Below are 15,254 nucleotides of genomic sequence, written 5' to 3'. Positions count from 1 at the left end.
AAAGCAGATAATATAAAGTGCTAAATCGAATTCCATCGTAAATATGCATTTTAAAGTATTTCCCGTTTGGTGTTATGCCAATGGCAAACAACTTATTTACATCAAACCAATGGTTTTTAGTCAATCTCGATGTTAAGCATCAATTAAAATTCACAATTAAAATTGTACATACAATGTCATTTAAGAAACAGTTCTTTCTTATGTAATGCCACCAAGTCAGATCTATAATTATAACGTTTAACATGTAAAATACAAGTGCACATGTAGTCTGTAATAATTTTATTAATCTTAAAAAATACAAACATTGGAATATCTAAACATAATATTTAAGAATTACATTTATTATTTTTCAATGTATCTATATCTATACAGAACAAAACTCTGACAATGGATTTTAAGATTTGATAGGCTAAAAAATCTCTACAAAATCTTTTTGCTATTCATTTTCGCTAGAATTCAATTGTTCCAATGTTTGGTAACTGCTGGTATATAGACATAGATGCTTTGTACATAAATAAACATCGAACCATTTACATTGTACCTCCTCATTTTGATTTTATAGAGCACTGTCATGAATATTACACAAAACAGATAGACACACTATAATTATATCTCTATTTATATCTCTATTTATTTTGCAGCTACATTTGAACGAATAATGGAAATCATCACCAGTGTTGTATTAGTGACAATAGTCATAATTCTCGTCACTTTCTGTTTGAATAACAAATTTATGGTATCCGGGAATAGTCTCCCAGGACCAATAGCTTGGCCCTTTTTTGGAAATATTCTGATGGTTAGTAGGAGCAAAAACTTTTATCAGTTGACGAAGAGTTTACAAGAGAAGTATGGGAACGTTTACAGATTAAAGTTAGGACAATTAACTGTTGTGTGCATATCTGGACATAAAAATTTATCCCGAATTTTGGTTGAAGATGGCGAAAATTCTTCACAAAGACCCAACTGGATGTTTTGTTCAAAGAAAGTGTTTAAAGAAAAAGGTGAGTCGAAATTCAATGCAAAAGAAAACCTAACAAAAATGATGCGTTCAACATTCGTACGTCCTGTATCAATACAAACTCGATATGATATATTTTGCAATATCTTTTAAAATGGCGAAGTTATTTTCCATTTCTACACGGTAATATAAATACAGTTTATTAGTTACTACACGAATAATGGTGAATATTATTTATTTTATTTGGACCAAATCGAGAACGTCAACCTTGATTGAAGCACGGGTGATAGTAGGTAAAGTTGGTCCCCTCTGTAAAATGTTCAGTATGCCTTCGGAATTTACAAATATAAATAAATATAAAAAAAGAAGATGTAGTATGATTGCCAATGAGACAACTATCCACAAGAGACCAAAATGACACAGAAATTAACAACTATATTTCACCGTACTTTGATTGGTTTTAGAACAATCAATTACGAAAAAAAGAAGTCGTAGATGAGTTTTGTTCTGTTTTTTAGGGTTCTTGTAATAATCCAATTTAATTTTTAAACTGTTACATACCTTTTGTGGAGATGTTTCAACCTGAAAAAAGGTTAACAGAAGTAATGATATTTATTTTCATACAAAGGTCGCTTTCTATTTGACGCAACTCATGTTATGTATGTAAAACCCCAGTTAGTCCATGTCCAGAATATAAAACCCCAGGTAGTCCATGTCTAGAATATAAACCAATTTTATTAGTTTTCTTATAAAATGTCTGTGTATGGACTAGGTATTGTATGGGCGAATGGACACCAGTGGAAGGAATTGAATAAACTTATACTTCAATCACAGCAGACAGAAACCTTCCAACAGAACATGCAACAGGAGCTTACACAAGAGGTCAACGAACTCTGTAAATGCTTCAGTCCTGATAACGCTACAGATCCTCTAGACTGTTTTTATGATAGTACACTTAATGTTCTCTCAATAATGGTATTCGGAAAGAGGTAATTTATATTTCATGTTCGGACACATCTAATTCGCTGTTTCAGAATCTAATGCATCATGCGTAATATTCTTTGGTGTACGCTGCGAAGCCATTTTGTTTCTAAGGACGCCATAAAGTTTTACTAGAGTATCGATATTACATGTTTTAGACTTAAAAAATAATTTGCCCAGATATATAGTGGAAGAAGAAAATGGGTTATCCATCCAAGACAAAAAATTAGTACATGCTCAGCAAAACACGGTTTCACATAAAAAAAAAAGCAAAAGCCGATCCGATCAGTTCTTTTATTGCTGTTCTGACTTTTCATCATTTCAAAGTCACAGTGAGACCTTGAATACGGAAAACAAAGACTGCTTACATCACTTCAAGTTTAAAAAGGCCTCTTGTTCCAGTTTGGGTGGAAATATTTGCACTATAATTCTGGTAGACAACATCACCATATTGGGCCCGGTCAAAAAGAAAATACTAAAAAAATAATACATACTAAAAAAAAACCAATTAGTTTCTTCGCATACAATATAATATATAAGGCTAATATCAAACTATGTAGAGTATACTTTTGTATGTTTAGTTGGTATTTTGTCTAGTAAACGGGAGATAATCCATGTTTATAATAGCACACTTAAATGGCAAGCCCGTTGTATTGTTTTATATTTGTTTCTAATTGGTGATGGATTATTTTTGTTTAGATTTTTTCACAATTGAACAATTTAAGTTACTTCGTGGATAATGTAATGCAATATTTTAAGTATAAAGTATGCCACCCATGAGAGCAGCCTCGTTTTTTATGAGGATCGTGTTGCACTCGATCTTTATTTTATGATTATTAAAAAGGGCAAGAAAACTACTGAAAGATTAAGGGTCCGGCCCAGAAAATGGTACTATACACACTATTCGGAGTGGTGGAAAATATTCTGACTTTGAAAATTAAAAAAAAACACATTTATTATTAAGTGCAGTTAACACATTCAGAATTGTCGACCCTACTTCGACTGTGAATTCATATATGATATATAAATAATTTTATATTAAAACTTGGTGTGTTGAATAAGCAACATCTATATAAGCAAATCAAATAGTCCTGCTCCAAATAATGTCATTGATGCAACGTTCACTTGGATTGGCCGAAAAACCAGAACCATTGTAGACTGCTGTGACATTGTATTCCTTAAGCCTCGGTCACACCTTACCGGATAGCACGAACGGACGCCTAACGGATGAAAATAAAAGTTGTCCGTTGACAAAATTGTTATCCGTTGGGAGTCCGTTGATGTACTGACCGTATAAAACGGACGTGTAACGAATGCAATAACGGACACACACCGGATATGCAACGTACGAGAAACGGAAACGTACCGGACAGAACGGATGTCGAACGTACACCCAACGGACGAGTACCGCATAAAACGGACACCTAACGGAAGCGTACCGGATAAAACGGACGAACAAGATATACGGAAAAATTAAAGGCGACAATAATAATACATGTAAATCGCATAAATATTCAAAATTTTTCTGTGTAACTGGTTTTTGTTTGTTAATCAAAATGACGCCAAAGGGTAGTGTCTGGCCTGAATAAGAGCTGCTTGATTGTGAAGACGTGCCCTTACTCTAAGATCGATTATGAATAATAAAAATTCATGAACCTTAAGAAATCTGACATACCAATAATAATTTATTGGCATTTCTGACACGAAATTTACAATTGGCATTTATCCGTTTCAGATCTGTTCATCATCCGTTTTATCCGTTATATATCCGGTAGAAGTCCGTTTCTCATTCGTTCAACGTCCGTTTTATCCGTTAAACGTCCGGTAGAAGTACGTTGATGAATTTATCTTCCAGACCTCCAACGGATGTATAACGGACACGTAACGGATACAAAACGGAAACGAAACGGACGAGTACCGTACAAAACGGACGCCGACCGGACGTTCCACTGACATTTCATCCGTTGGACGTCCGTTCAAAGTTTTGAACATGCTCAAAAATTTCCACCGGACAGAACGGACGTCGACGGATAAAACGTACGCTAAACGGACATGCAAAGGATATGGACGGACGTCTAACGGATAAGAACGGACGTCTAGCGGACATGAACGGATTGAAAAAAAGTTATCCGTTAGGCATCCGTTCGAGCTATCCGTTAAGGTGTGACCGAGGCTTTAAAATAAGTATGTAATACAAGAGCTGACAATGCACACAGTCATTTTAAGAATATGCTTCCAATGATCAACGTTTAACGTTAAATCAACTACGAAAAGAAGCGTTCAATTATGTGATGAAATTCGTGAGTATGGTATGTTCTTATTGTGTTTTGTAAAGGTTTTCACTGTTTTAAACAGAATATACAAGTTGTTTTCACAATGTTACATATTCTATTTGAACTATTAAAATCATATGTTTTACAGATTTCAATATAATGACTTGGAACTTAATACCTTACGTTCTAGTATCAAGTACATTTTCAAAAATGGACAGAGTTTGGGTAGAAAGGAAACGTTCTTTAGTTGGCTAGCTCTGTTTACAAAGTCTCAGGTATAGTTGACATGCTCTGTTTGATATATTAAGATATATAAATTCTTATTTGAAAAATGTACTTTCCTGCAATCCTTTTATTTGATTGTCTTTCTAGCACTTACAGCCGATTTCATTGAGTGTGTAGGCAAAGGTAACACCCGACTTAATAACTACTTCACGGTTAAGCTAACAAGCAAGCTAACCAAACATATCACTTTTGACTACACACTCAATAGAATCGGCTGTAACGAAATATTTTGTTTGTTATATAAGACGTTACTAGTATTTTTTATTTGCAACACGTGATACCACCGTTTTGTTCATTCAAAAGTGACAAACCTATTTTAGGGTATGGCAGAGGTCTATTGTAAACACAGTCACAATTGCCACCAATAAATACAATCCTTAAAATCACACGGACGAGTGTGTTGCTATAGTGTATATCACTTGGTGTCGGGTCCTATCGATCTGTTTCACAAAATTATGTTGATGAATCCATTTATCAACAGCAAACTACGTCGAAGATTTTTATTTTAACCATAAATTCAAAATACAAAAAGGGGCCTTCGTGGCCGAATGGTTTAAGTAGTTACTACTGTAACCATTAGTCAGTGAACACTGAGGTTGTGAGTTCGAACCTCGCTCGTTCTGAAATGCATTCAATCATAGTATAGGACATAAAAGTACTGAGGTTTGAAAATTGTGATATATAGTGCATATGATATACATGTATAAAGACATTTTTGACTTCACTGTCTGCTGGTACAAACACAAAAGGTTTCAGAAGTTTTATTCTTATTTTTTAGTCTCTTTTTTCAAGAGCGATCTTGTGGGTTTCTTCTTAAATGCTTAATACGACCATCAACCATATTCATATTTTTTGCAAGAAAGACACTAACTATCCTTTATTCCGTTTCCCTCATTATGCGTCAATACTAATTATGAAAGGCATGAGTCGCTAACGATTTTACGAAATATCTCCAATTGACTTGAAAAAAATGCACGATATTTTCTGTACTTTTTTTAAAGAAAAAGAAATAATCCATCAGTCCTAATTGAAAAATGGAAGACTTATTTTCATTCACAAAACAATGTACTCTTTACGCCGGTAGTATGTATATTTCTGCTAGCATTTTTGTAGCATTAAGATTCATTACAGGTAAACGAAGTAGTCGGAGAAATTGACAAATTGCATGGGTTTATGAAACAAAAATTGGAGAATCATGCTATGGAAAATAATAAAAAGTTGCCACATGATTTGTTAGCCGCTTATTTGAATCCGTCTGAATCAGAAAGAAAGGACAGGGCATTATCAGGTAAATCTTAATTTTTTTTTTAAAAGGGGTTACATGTACACCAATTAACCAGCATTCAAGAACAAGAAGTTCGCAAAATTTTAAAAACATCTAGAAATTATATTTCGTAGATTAATAATTTGGATTCATTATAATTCGATGGATACCAATTTCCGTGAATGTCGTGGGTAAAATTGAACTATTAATTTAAATATTAAACGAGTTACAAATTTTCCAGATGAGAAAAATAAATACGAAAAAAATATGCATTGACATTATAAAATGTTTCTTCAATTCAGGAAAATCTGAGAGTGACTCTAAACTTCAAGGAAGACTTATATTAAAACTTTACTTATCTTTACTTTTCAAATCTTTCCAGAAGAAAATGTGTTCCAAGCTATCGTTGACATGTATATTGCTGCATACGACACTTACACAGCCACAATGATAATGATTGTGTTTTATCTATTGAAATACCCGGATGTTCAAAGGAGGTGCAGGGAAGAAATACATAAGGTAAACAAACATACACCAAACACCGTGTACAGTAAACATGTTTACATTTGCTTTAATGTAATGTACACTAGCTAGTTTTACATTAATATACACCGTGTTTAGTTACCTGTACATAAGATTTGTTCACACTTGTAAACTATGTTATTTAAATGTCCATTACATAGAACCCAATACTAATTTTCGAACAACTTTTGTTGCAGTTATGGAACGACCATTTGACTCTAAAAAAGAGGGGATGGATTTTCCCACAATTTGATTAAAACAAATCGAGTCATAAAGATGATTAAAATGAACTCATATTCTGAATCCAAAGTTTCCCCATACATTATAGTGTTAAATATTGATGTGGTATCATCGATAAAAAAAAAAAACTAAATACAACTGACTATTGCGCGAGAAAAAAATTCTGACTCAGAACCCCCCCCCCCTTTTTTTAAGTAAAGTGGTTGCTCCTTTCAGAAAGTCATTTTGAATGATTTGCAGTAGTTTAAAGATGTCTCGATTACGCATAAAAACGTAGGCTGCTTCAGCGTGCTTACAGACAAAGAAAAAGAATTGCGATGTTAAGGATCACTACATTTCTATCTTTTCTGTTTGTTTCAAATGGTATTTTTTCTCCAAGGAGTATTTGGCAAAGTGGGGGGGGGGGGGGGGGCATGGGTATGTTTTATTTTTTTTTATTTCTTATTGTATTTTAACGGATCTGTGATACTACATAAAGAAAAAAATTAACCTCACCCTTTTTCGGTAATTCGTTGATGAGTGAACCGTTGTTTGAGTAAAGACCAGTGGCAAATATTTCTACCAGTGTGTACGTCCAGTCGATTCGGAGACCTTTTCAAATGAATTATGTGTTTGGCAATGATGATGGATGAGTCTTGATAATGGTTTATTAGGCTGCGTGAAGTGTTCTATAACAAAATAAATATATCAAGTTTAGACAACTATTTCTGTAAAGAACTTTATTGATGATAAGTGTTACAAAAATGTATAAGTATCAATCTTATATAAACATCGTTTCTTTTTAAATATACATGGGAAAATTAAAAATCTGAATGTCTAGTTTAGTGTACACTTAACCTACACAAGGCCTACATCGACTATCGACTGCATGTAGACAAAACATGATTTAAACTACATGTAAACATTGAGTTTTATCAATGGAAACGTAATTATGTTTAGTTTATGTGTGAGTTACACTAAGGGAACGACCATTTGATATTCGGGGGAATTTTGAAAATAAATAACTCAGCCTTGATAATCACAAAAATAAATGGTTTGTTCTGTGGTAGTTTGAAAATAAATTACCTGACTTGCAATGTACTGAAATTAGATAATTCAGCTGGTCTTATCTAAAGTATGAGATGGCACCAGATTCTTCATAAATTCATCTTTTTTCCCCAAAAAAATCTGGAAACACTTCCCAATTTTTTTTAATAACAAAAGTATAAATATTTTTTAAATATACTTCAAATGTCTGAAAATGGTTTCATTTAACTTGAGGTATATTGTATCAAAAACCTTACCTCACTTTTATTTTATCAGGGCCGTAACTACATGTAGGAAATTTCAAAACCAAACGCTTGTCTCCATATCAAATTGTGTTCACGGCCTTGCAAGAAGAAAGTTCTGTTTTCCCTCAGACTTATAGTCCTGATTTTTCGGGATCAATGTTTCCTATTTATTTGTCTTTTGTTCATTGATTGCCCTTCTGTATTCTGTAAGTGTTGCATTCCTTTTGTAATCTACTAATTTTGTTATGAACTTGATTGTGAGTTTAAAAAAGAACAGCAGCCACAGACTTAACTATGTGAATTCATTTTTTTTTTTGCTTTATCATGCACATTGGTCTTTTGATGTTGTCCCTAGAAACTTCAGTCTTACACTGAATTTATACATTTTGCTTTGAGACCAAAATAAATGTTGTCAAAAAATTATTAAAACAAAACTTCATTTTTCAGATTATGAAAGGGTCTTCGGAACACCCAGAAAGCATGGTTTGGGCCTTCAGTGGCTCCAAAACCCTAAAACAAATGTTTGCCTCGTCCGCTCGGCCGTAGTACATAATGTATGTTTGCCAATACATTTAAAAGTGCCTTAAGTTATAACAAAACTTTAATACTATGTATGTATGCAATACATGTATATGCAGTTGGGAATTTAAAAGATTCATTTCTGCAGAGGGGAATGGTTAATCTAATTAAATGGTACATAATGACTTGACTATACTATATGTTTTATTTATAATAAACAAATCATTTAAAATTGTATGATTTCGAATATCAAAAATATAGTTGTGAAAATGCTTTAATAAAAATGAAAAATCTTGCTTCAACATTGCAGAAAATGAATAATCTGTCCTCTTAGTTTACAAAAACAAAAAACCAATACTCCTGCCCCCCCCCCCCCCCCGCTCCCCCCCCCCCCCCCCCCCAATGGTCGTCTCCTAACACAACACCGAGATTAGGTCAATGTGAACAAGGCCTAAGTTTTAATATCTTTACATTTCAAGTTCAACGCTTAAACTTTGTTTATTTTCCCTCAGGCAAAGTTGGCTTTAGATGAATTTGGCTATTTATTTTAGATTTTTTTGACATATAGCTCATCAACGGTTTCGGTACTTATACATCTTTGGATTTCAAATGTTTGGCTTTGAGCGTTCCTGATGAAGGTAAATCCAGAAAAGCGCTTCGGACGCAAGAAATTATTAAACGTGTTGTTTTCATTTTTTTTTTCTCTTTGTTTTATGCATAGGTAAGTCTTTTTTTTAAAAGAAACCAAGAGGAGGTTATTTTTTTTCTCTCAGAGAAAATGGGCAGTTCCAATTAGATATTGAATTACTTGTACTGTTCTTAAACCGTACACTATGTTTTTGTAAAATATTGTCTGTTTTATGGTGAATGTCAAACATATGCACGTAAATAATATTTACATTTCTTAATAAAACTGTTAATTTCCTAAAAACATTGTAATCCAATTGAAAATATCTTTGTAAATACTCCTAATCAAAAAGATTATTCAGACGATCATAGAAGCGTAGTGAGAGCACACTAAGGTCGTAGTAATAACGCAAAGATCGCTGTACTGTTGTGACGGAACTTAGTGTCCCTCGTCCCAACAACTCTCCGACCTATCCATTTGACCAATACCAACAAACGATGGAACTTAATGTCCTTTGACCGAACAACCCTTCAGACTGTCATTGACAAATACCACTAATGCTGCTGCATACCTTTTTTGATGTTCTGGGGAAAAGCTCGGTAGTGCTAGGTTGGAATCTGCCTAACGACCCTTTTTAAAAGAATAAACAACGAGAACTCAGTTTTGCTGGTAGGAAAATGATGTTAGCGCAAATCCAATTATTTTTCTTTTATAGGTCCCGGTTAATATCTGACATCATTTTCCCCCGTTCAAAACCGATCCTCGCTGCAAATAAGGTAATTTGGTGCTCAAAATACTTGTTATTTCATAATATGCAAAATGCACTTATGTATTTTTAAAAGGATCTGGACTATTATTTCTTCAATTTAAATAATATAATATTCCGTTTGAACTCCTAATTCTGATCTTTTAAATTATAATAAAAGATAATTTAAGATATGTTAAATTTTAAATTTTATTTTGTGTGTGTCAATCATCGTAATCCAGCTTTTTGATTAGTTATTAATAACATTTTTGTGTGCCTTAATGTATTACTGAATATTCATGATGCTGATGATGCAAATTCTGTAAATATGGTTTTAACCTTGGATGTAGTAGCAATTCGCCTCGCATCTGTCCGTCGACCTAACAACTCTCTAAAGCGTGCTACATAACCTATTAAATAAGATTCTTGACTTGTACTTTTAGCTTGATCTTTTATCTCATATAATGTATGTTACTCTTGTGAATCATGACCTCTTTTCTTTGTATTTTCTTATGCCAATGAATTACTTGACTTTATATTCTCTTTTACTTTTAACTGACTTAGTAAATTAGAAATATATAATTTTTGTTTTAATAAGCTCTATTTTATTTCAATTTCTAATTATTTCTAAAAGTGTCCTTAATCCTTTCATAACAGTACCATCGTAGCGAGAGCATAGCGAAAGCGTGATTCTATTCGGAGAGACTGCACTACGATCTCACAGCGACGTCAAATACGACCTCACTACGACCATCACGTTCTCACCACAACCACGCTGTTCAAGGCCATAGTACGATTCTAGCACGCCCTTGCCGTCCTCATCACGCTCTTCTTACGACCTCACAGCATTTGTACATTCATACTACGACCATCATTCTCATTTTCATTTTCACATAAAATATACAGTATTATCTATCTCCAGGTCTTGTTTGTATGTATGTATTTTCTCTAGCGGCTCAACCATGCTTCTCGTTTATATAGATAAGACCGTTGGTTTTCCCGTTTGAATGGTTTACACTAGTAATTTTTGGGGCCCTTTATAGCTTGCTGTTCGATGTGAGCCAAGACTCCGTGTTGAAGGCCGTACCTTGACCTATAATTGTTTACTTTTATAAATTGATGGAGAGTTGTCTCAGTATATTATATAACTATACAAATCCTTGAATTATCTAATTGTAATCAAAAACTTAGTAAATTATGTGTTTTGGTTAAATATACATATTGACAAAGGCAAACTTGACACCTATTTCATTTAAAGATTGTTTTCAAAAAGAAAAAATATTTAGATATCATGGATTTTAAAAAAGGCTGTTCATATGTTAATTAAGAATCGGTGCTCACCCATTACATTAGGAATTAAAAATGCCAGATTCTCAACAAATCGTATTGTACAGTTGATAAAGTTGATGATGACTGTCATTTTTCAATAGCATGCTCACTTTATAATATTTGAGAGATGAACTCTTTCAGCATATTTCTAGCACTTGTCAGAACTTTAAAAAGTTAAATAAACATGATGAATCATCGAAATTTGTTTTGGTGTTAACACAAGAAAACTATTATGGGAAAAAAATCTTATTATATTGTTAGATCTTTTGAATTATGAAGAACAGGTCTTGATACTGACTGATCCTGACTGTTATTTGTTATCAATGTGTTACTTGGTTTTTTTCTATTTTGTTTTGGCTCCGATTCTGTACTGTCCGTCAGTCCCATGAATATTTTTGGTTGCATATTTCTCATGAACTACATAACAAGGATTTTTGAAATTTGGTTTCCAAGTTTATTGAAATCAGCTATATCGTGTGATGCTTTTTCAGATTCACAACTGAACAAATTCCTGTTTTATACCGAAAAATTTGGGCGGGGGTATCATCAGTAGCTCGCACTTTCACTGATTGTTCTTTATATGCTCTTTATAGACCCTGTAATTTGGAAAATGAAATATTCTTTTCTGTTCTATTCTCTATGCAGATTTCGAATTGAGTATATACTTAGAAAGTATTCGAATTACCTTAGTCCCATGTTATATATACGGAGTTATTTCTTAAAAATATGTTATAACATAAACGTAATAATACCCTGGGGGCCGGGTTACTTTCTTTATTTTTAGTGGTAAAGGTGTGCTGCAAAACAGGGGCACTATTTCATGCCCTGCTGGTTAGAACATGGTTTCTTTTTCATGTCCTGTTGGTTAGAACAGGGTCGCTTTTTATGCCCTTTTTTTTTTTAACAAAAAGTATTTATCTAGAACAGGATCTCTTATTCAACTGTTGAAGATACAGTCTAGAACCCGGGTCTAGAACTGCATCTTATTTTATACGGCCTAGAACAGGGTATACATTTTCTGAGCATGTATAGAAAAGGGTATGTTTTGCAATGTTTTCTGATTAGAACAGGGTATGATTTGGCAAGTGCCCCACCCCCGGAATAATACAGACAGATACATTTTATTTTACCCTGATACCCTAATAAGTGTCGGACTTATGGGTTGCCGGATTATTGGGCTGTCGGAGCAATGTATTGTCGGACTATTGGGTTGTCGGACTAATGGGTTGTCGGACCAATGGGCTGTAGGATTAATAACGTGTAACCAAATATATGTATTAATCAGAAATAGAAGAATGGAATTGTATTGATATTGAACACGATGTTGACGTTATTACTGATAACGTAGTCAGATCGCGGTAAGAACGTAGTATAATCGGGATAAGAACGTACTATAATCGCAGTAAAAGCGTGGTAAGATCGTGTTGCAATCGGATAACTCGTGGTATGGTCGTAGTGAGAACGTGATGAGCGTAGAAAGATCTTGGTAAGCGTAGAGAGGACGCAGAATAAGCGCGGTGAGAACGTGGTATAATCCTAGCAGGATCATGCCACGACCTCACCACGATCTGAACTTATTTTAGATCGCGGTTAGCGTAGTGCGATCGTGGTCTAGTGGGACTGGGGCTTAAGCCAATGCCTTCTACTGATCCCTCATCTTAGATTGTCGTTATGCAATTTCTCATAAGAAATATTCAGTCTATGTGTTGTTTTACACTGTTTCTCAAAAAGTTTATGCAACACTTTTTAAACGTAGAATCAAAGATCCACATTTGGAGCTCATTAGTATGTTAAACCTTGTATTTTGAAGGTATGTAAAGGAAAAAGGCCCATCACAATTGATGATAAAGATAAATTGTGCTACGTCGAATCAACGATCAAAGAAGTTCTGCGTATTGCAAAACCAGGTATGAATTTTAATTACTGTTTATTCACCTTACTCTAATTTTATGCAATGCTTATATAATACAGAAGTTTTATTTTTTGATGTAATGTTGATGTTCTTCAAAGTGAAGTCTTCAGTATGATTGAAGGATACACTTTTGAAGCACGGCTTTTATTCTACATATATAAACCATTGACCTTTTTCACGAATGAACTTTTAATTTTATAAAAAAGGATATACATAAATTATTTGTAAAAAAAAAAAAACAACGCTATAATGACACATGCTGATTAAAAAAATGTATTATCCTTTGCATCCTGATGCCTTATAACATTTTTGTCTTTTCTAGTTGTTTTAGCAATATACAGAACCATCGAACGGAGTATAACAGTCGAGGGGTATAACATTCCAGCAAAATCAATCATACTGTTTGATTTAAATGACCCACAGATTGACCCTACACTATGGGATAATCCTGACGTATTTGACCCTGACAGATGGACAAACCCTCATAAGAACGGATACATTCCTTTTGGTCTTGGTAAATATGAAACATTCAATAAACAGTAGTTATTTTATCATAGGCGATTATTCTTACTTGGCCTTTTTTATTGAACAAGAATTCGATTGCATTTCATTTGTTCAGTGATTTATTGAAGATATATTTCAGGATGTGATGAATGTAGGTTCTGCAGACGACTGTTGATATTCATTTGCAGTTCCTACCAGTTTTCAAATGACAGAGTAAACGCGTATTTTCACGTTAAAATGTGTCTTTATATTTTGTCATAGTTTTTGGGGAATAATGCGGAATAATATAGATAAATCTGATTTAGTAAATATTCATGTGCATACATGTAGCTATAATATATCCAAAAATGTATAATCAATGTCTTTACCTTTTATTTAAAGGAGATACTTTGTCACTTCTGGTTTAGTAATCACCTCTAATTGATTATTTCAAATGAGTTTGATTTATTGTAGCATTTTACATAAAAGGCTCTACATAATCGAAATAAACATATAAATATTTATTTTATTATAGTGTCACATATTGATTGACAAAATATTTACATTTCACAGTATTCAATAAAATAATCAAAACCCGGGCCAGTCATAAATTTGACTTATGAGACACTACACATTGACATAGTATGCGATACTGGGTTTAGTTATGATTGCTTTTTGATATTATTGCTGCAACTAAATTATTACATATCTGAAGGGCATAATATTCTTAAACTATCACTATGACGTTTCCTATAGAGTATATTATTTAGTAAGAACAACAGCTTAATGGAAGATTCATCAGATCACAAGGTTTCCAATTCAGATTTGCACTAAAGACAAAGTAGACACAACTACGGTATGTGTTTTGCTTATTGCCGAAGGCTGAGATGTGACCAATAATTGTTAACGTCACTGCCACTTGGTCTCTGGTGGAGAATTGTCTCGTTGACAAACAGTCCTTATGTTATCCTTTTTTCCATATTTACACCTCGTTTACACTCTTGATGGTGTTATGATTATTTTTTCCAGGACCAAGACGGTGTGTAGGTGCGCCAACGATAGACCTGACTCTATTTCTGATGATCACAAATATACTTCAAAAGTTTGAATTAGTTCCAGAAGACGAGAAAAACTTACCTATGGAAAAAGAATGGTCTGGGATTGCTCTTTTTCCAAAACCCTTCAAAATGTTTATGAAGCCTGTGGACTATTGACGATAACTTCAAGATTTTAATGCTTTTTTATAATTTAACTTGTTCATGTAACACATACGATATTCCTACTTGTTTAATGCTTAAATAGTTGTCTTTTTTCCTTCAATTTTTTTTTTTATCTTTTGTAATATCACGTTTAAATAAATGTGTTTTTTGTAAATATTGTGTATGACCTGGGTTAAAGTGTCATCTGTCATAACTGTCGTAGTTAGGAAGAACATCCGACATTTTTATTTTGCTATATTAATTTCAACATTGTATGTTATCGACTTTTAGCTAATATCTCAATTTCATGGAACTTACTTCACGAATTTAGGTCATCAATAAGAAATTTCTAATTTTTTGTATCTATGGTATAGTTTTTTTTTGGTATTTTTAAAATCTATTAAGCCTTATTTTTAATCCTAAGTATACACTTCTCTGGGTCCCCTATAAAATCGTGGCGAGACAGCACAACAGAAGCATATACTATGAACAAAATCAGTTAAAATGGGCTTGACTCTTCAGATCGATAAAACACATAGAAACAACTAACCAAATGACTAGACTAAAAATACAAAGCTATTAACAAGAAAAAAAAATCATGTCCCCAAGACAAAATGAAAATACCAATTAGTAGCCTAAGCATAA

General features: G+C 33.3%; 1 protein-coding gene across 1 annotated transcript; it reads left to right on the top strand.

The window, feature by feature from the left end:
• The first annotated feature begins 658 nt into the window (after nt 1-658).
• LOC139488234 (cytochrome P450 2J4-like) lies at nt 659-14,784 on the top strand. The gene is made up of 8 exons (XM_071273715.1): nt 659-1,001; nt 1,731-1,947; nt 4,361-4,487; nt 5,629-5,785; nt 6,144-6,280; nt 12,826-12,922; nt 13,250-13,441; nt 14,440-14,784. Exons 1-8 carry the CDS (start codon nt 659-661, stop codon nt 14,622-14,624), a joined length of 1,455 nt encoding a protein of 484 aa, XP_071129816.1. The 3' UTR covers nt 14,625-14,784.
• The last annotated feature ends 470 nt before the right edge of the window (nt 14,785-15,254 follow it).

The sequence above is a fragment of the Mytilus edulis genome, chromosome 9 (genome assembly GCF_963676685.1).
Source record: "Mytilus edulis chromosome 9, xbMytEdul2.2, whole genome shotgun sequence".
Classification (NCBI taxonomy): domain Eukaryota; kingdom Metazoa; phylum Mollusca; class Bivalvia; order Mytilida; family Mytilidae; genus Mytilus; species Mytilus edulis.
Note: the sequence above shows the minus strand (reverse complement) of the source record. Positions and strands in the feature narration are given on the sequence as shown.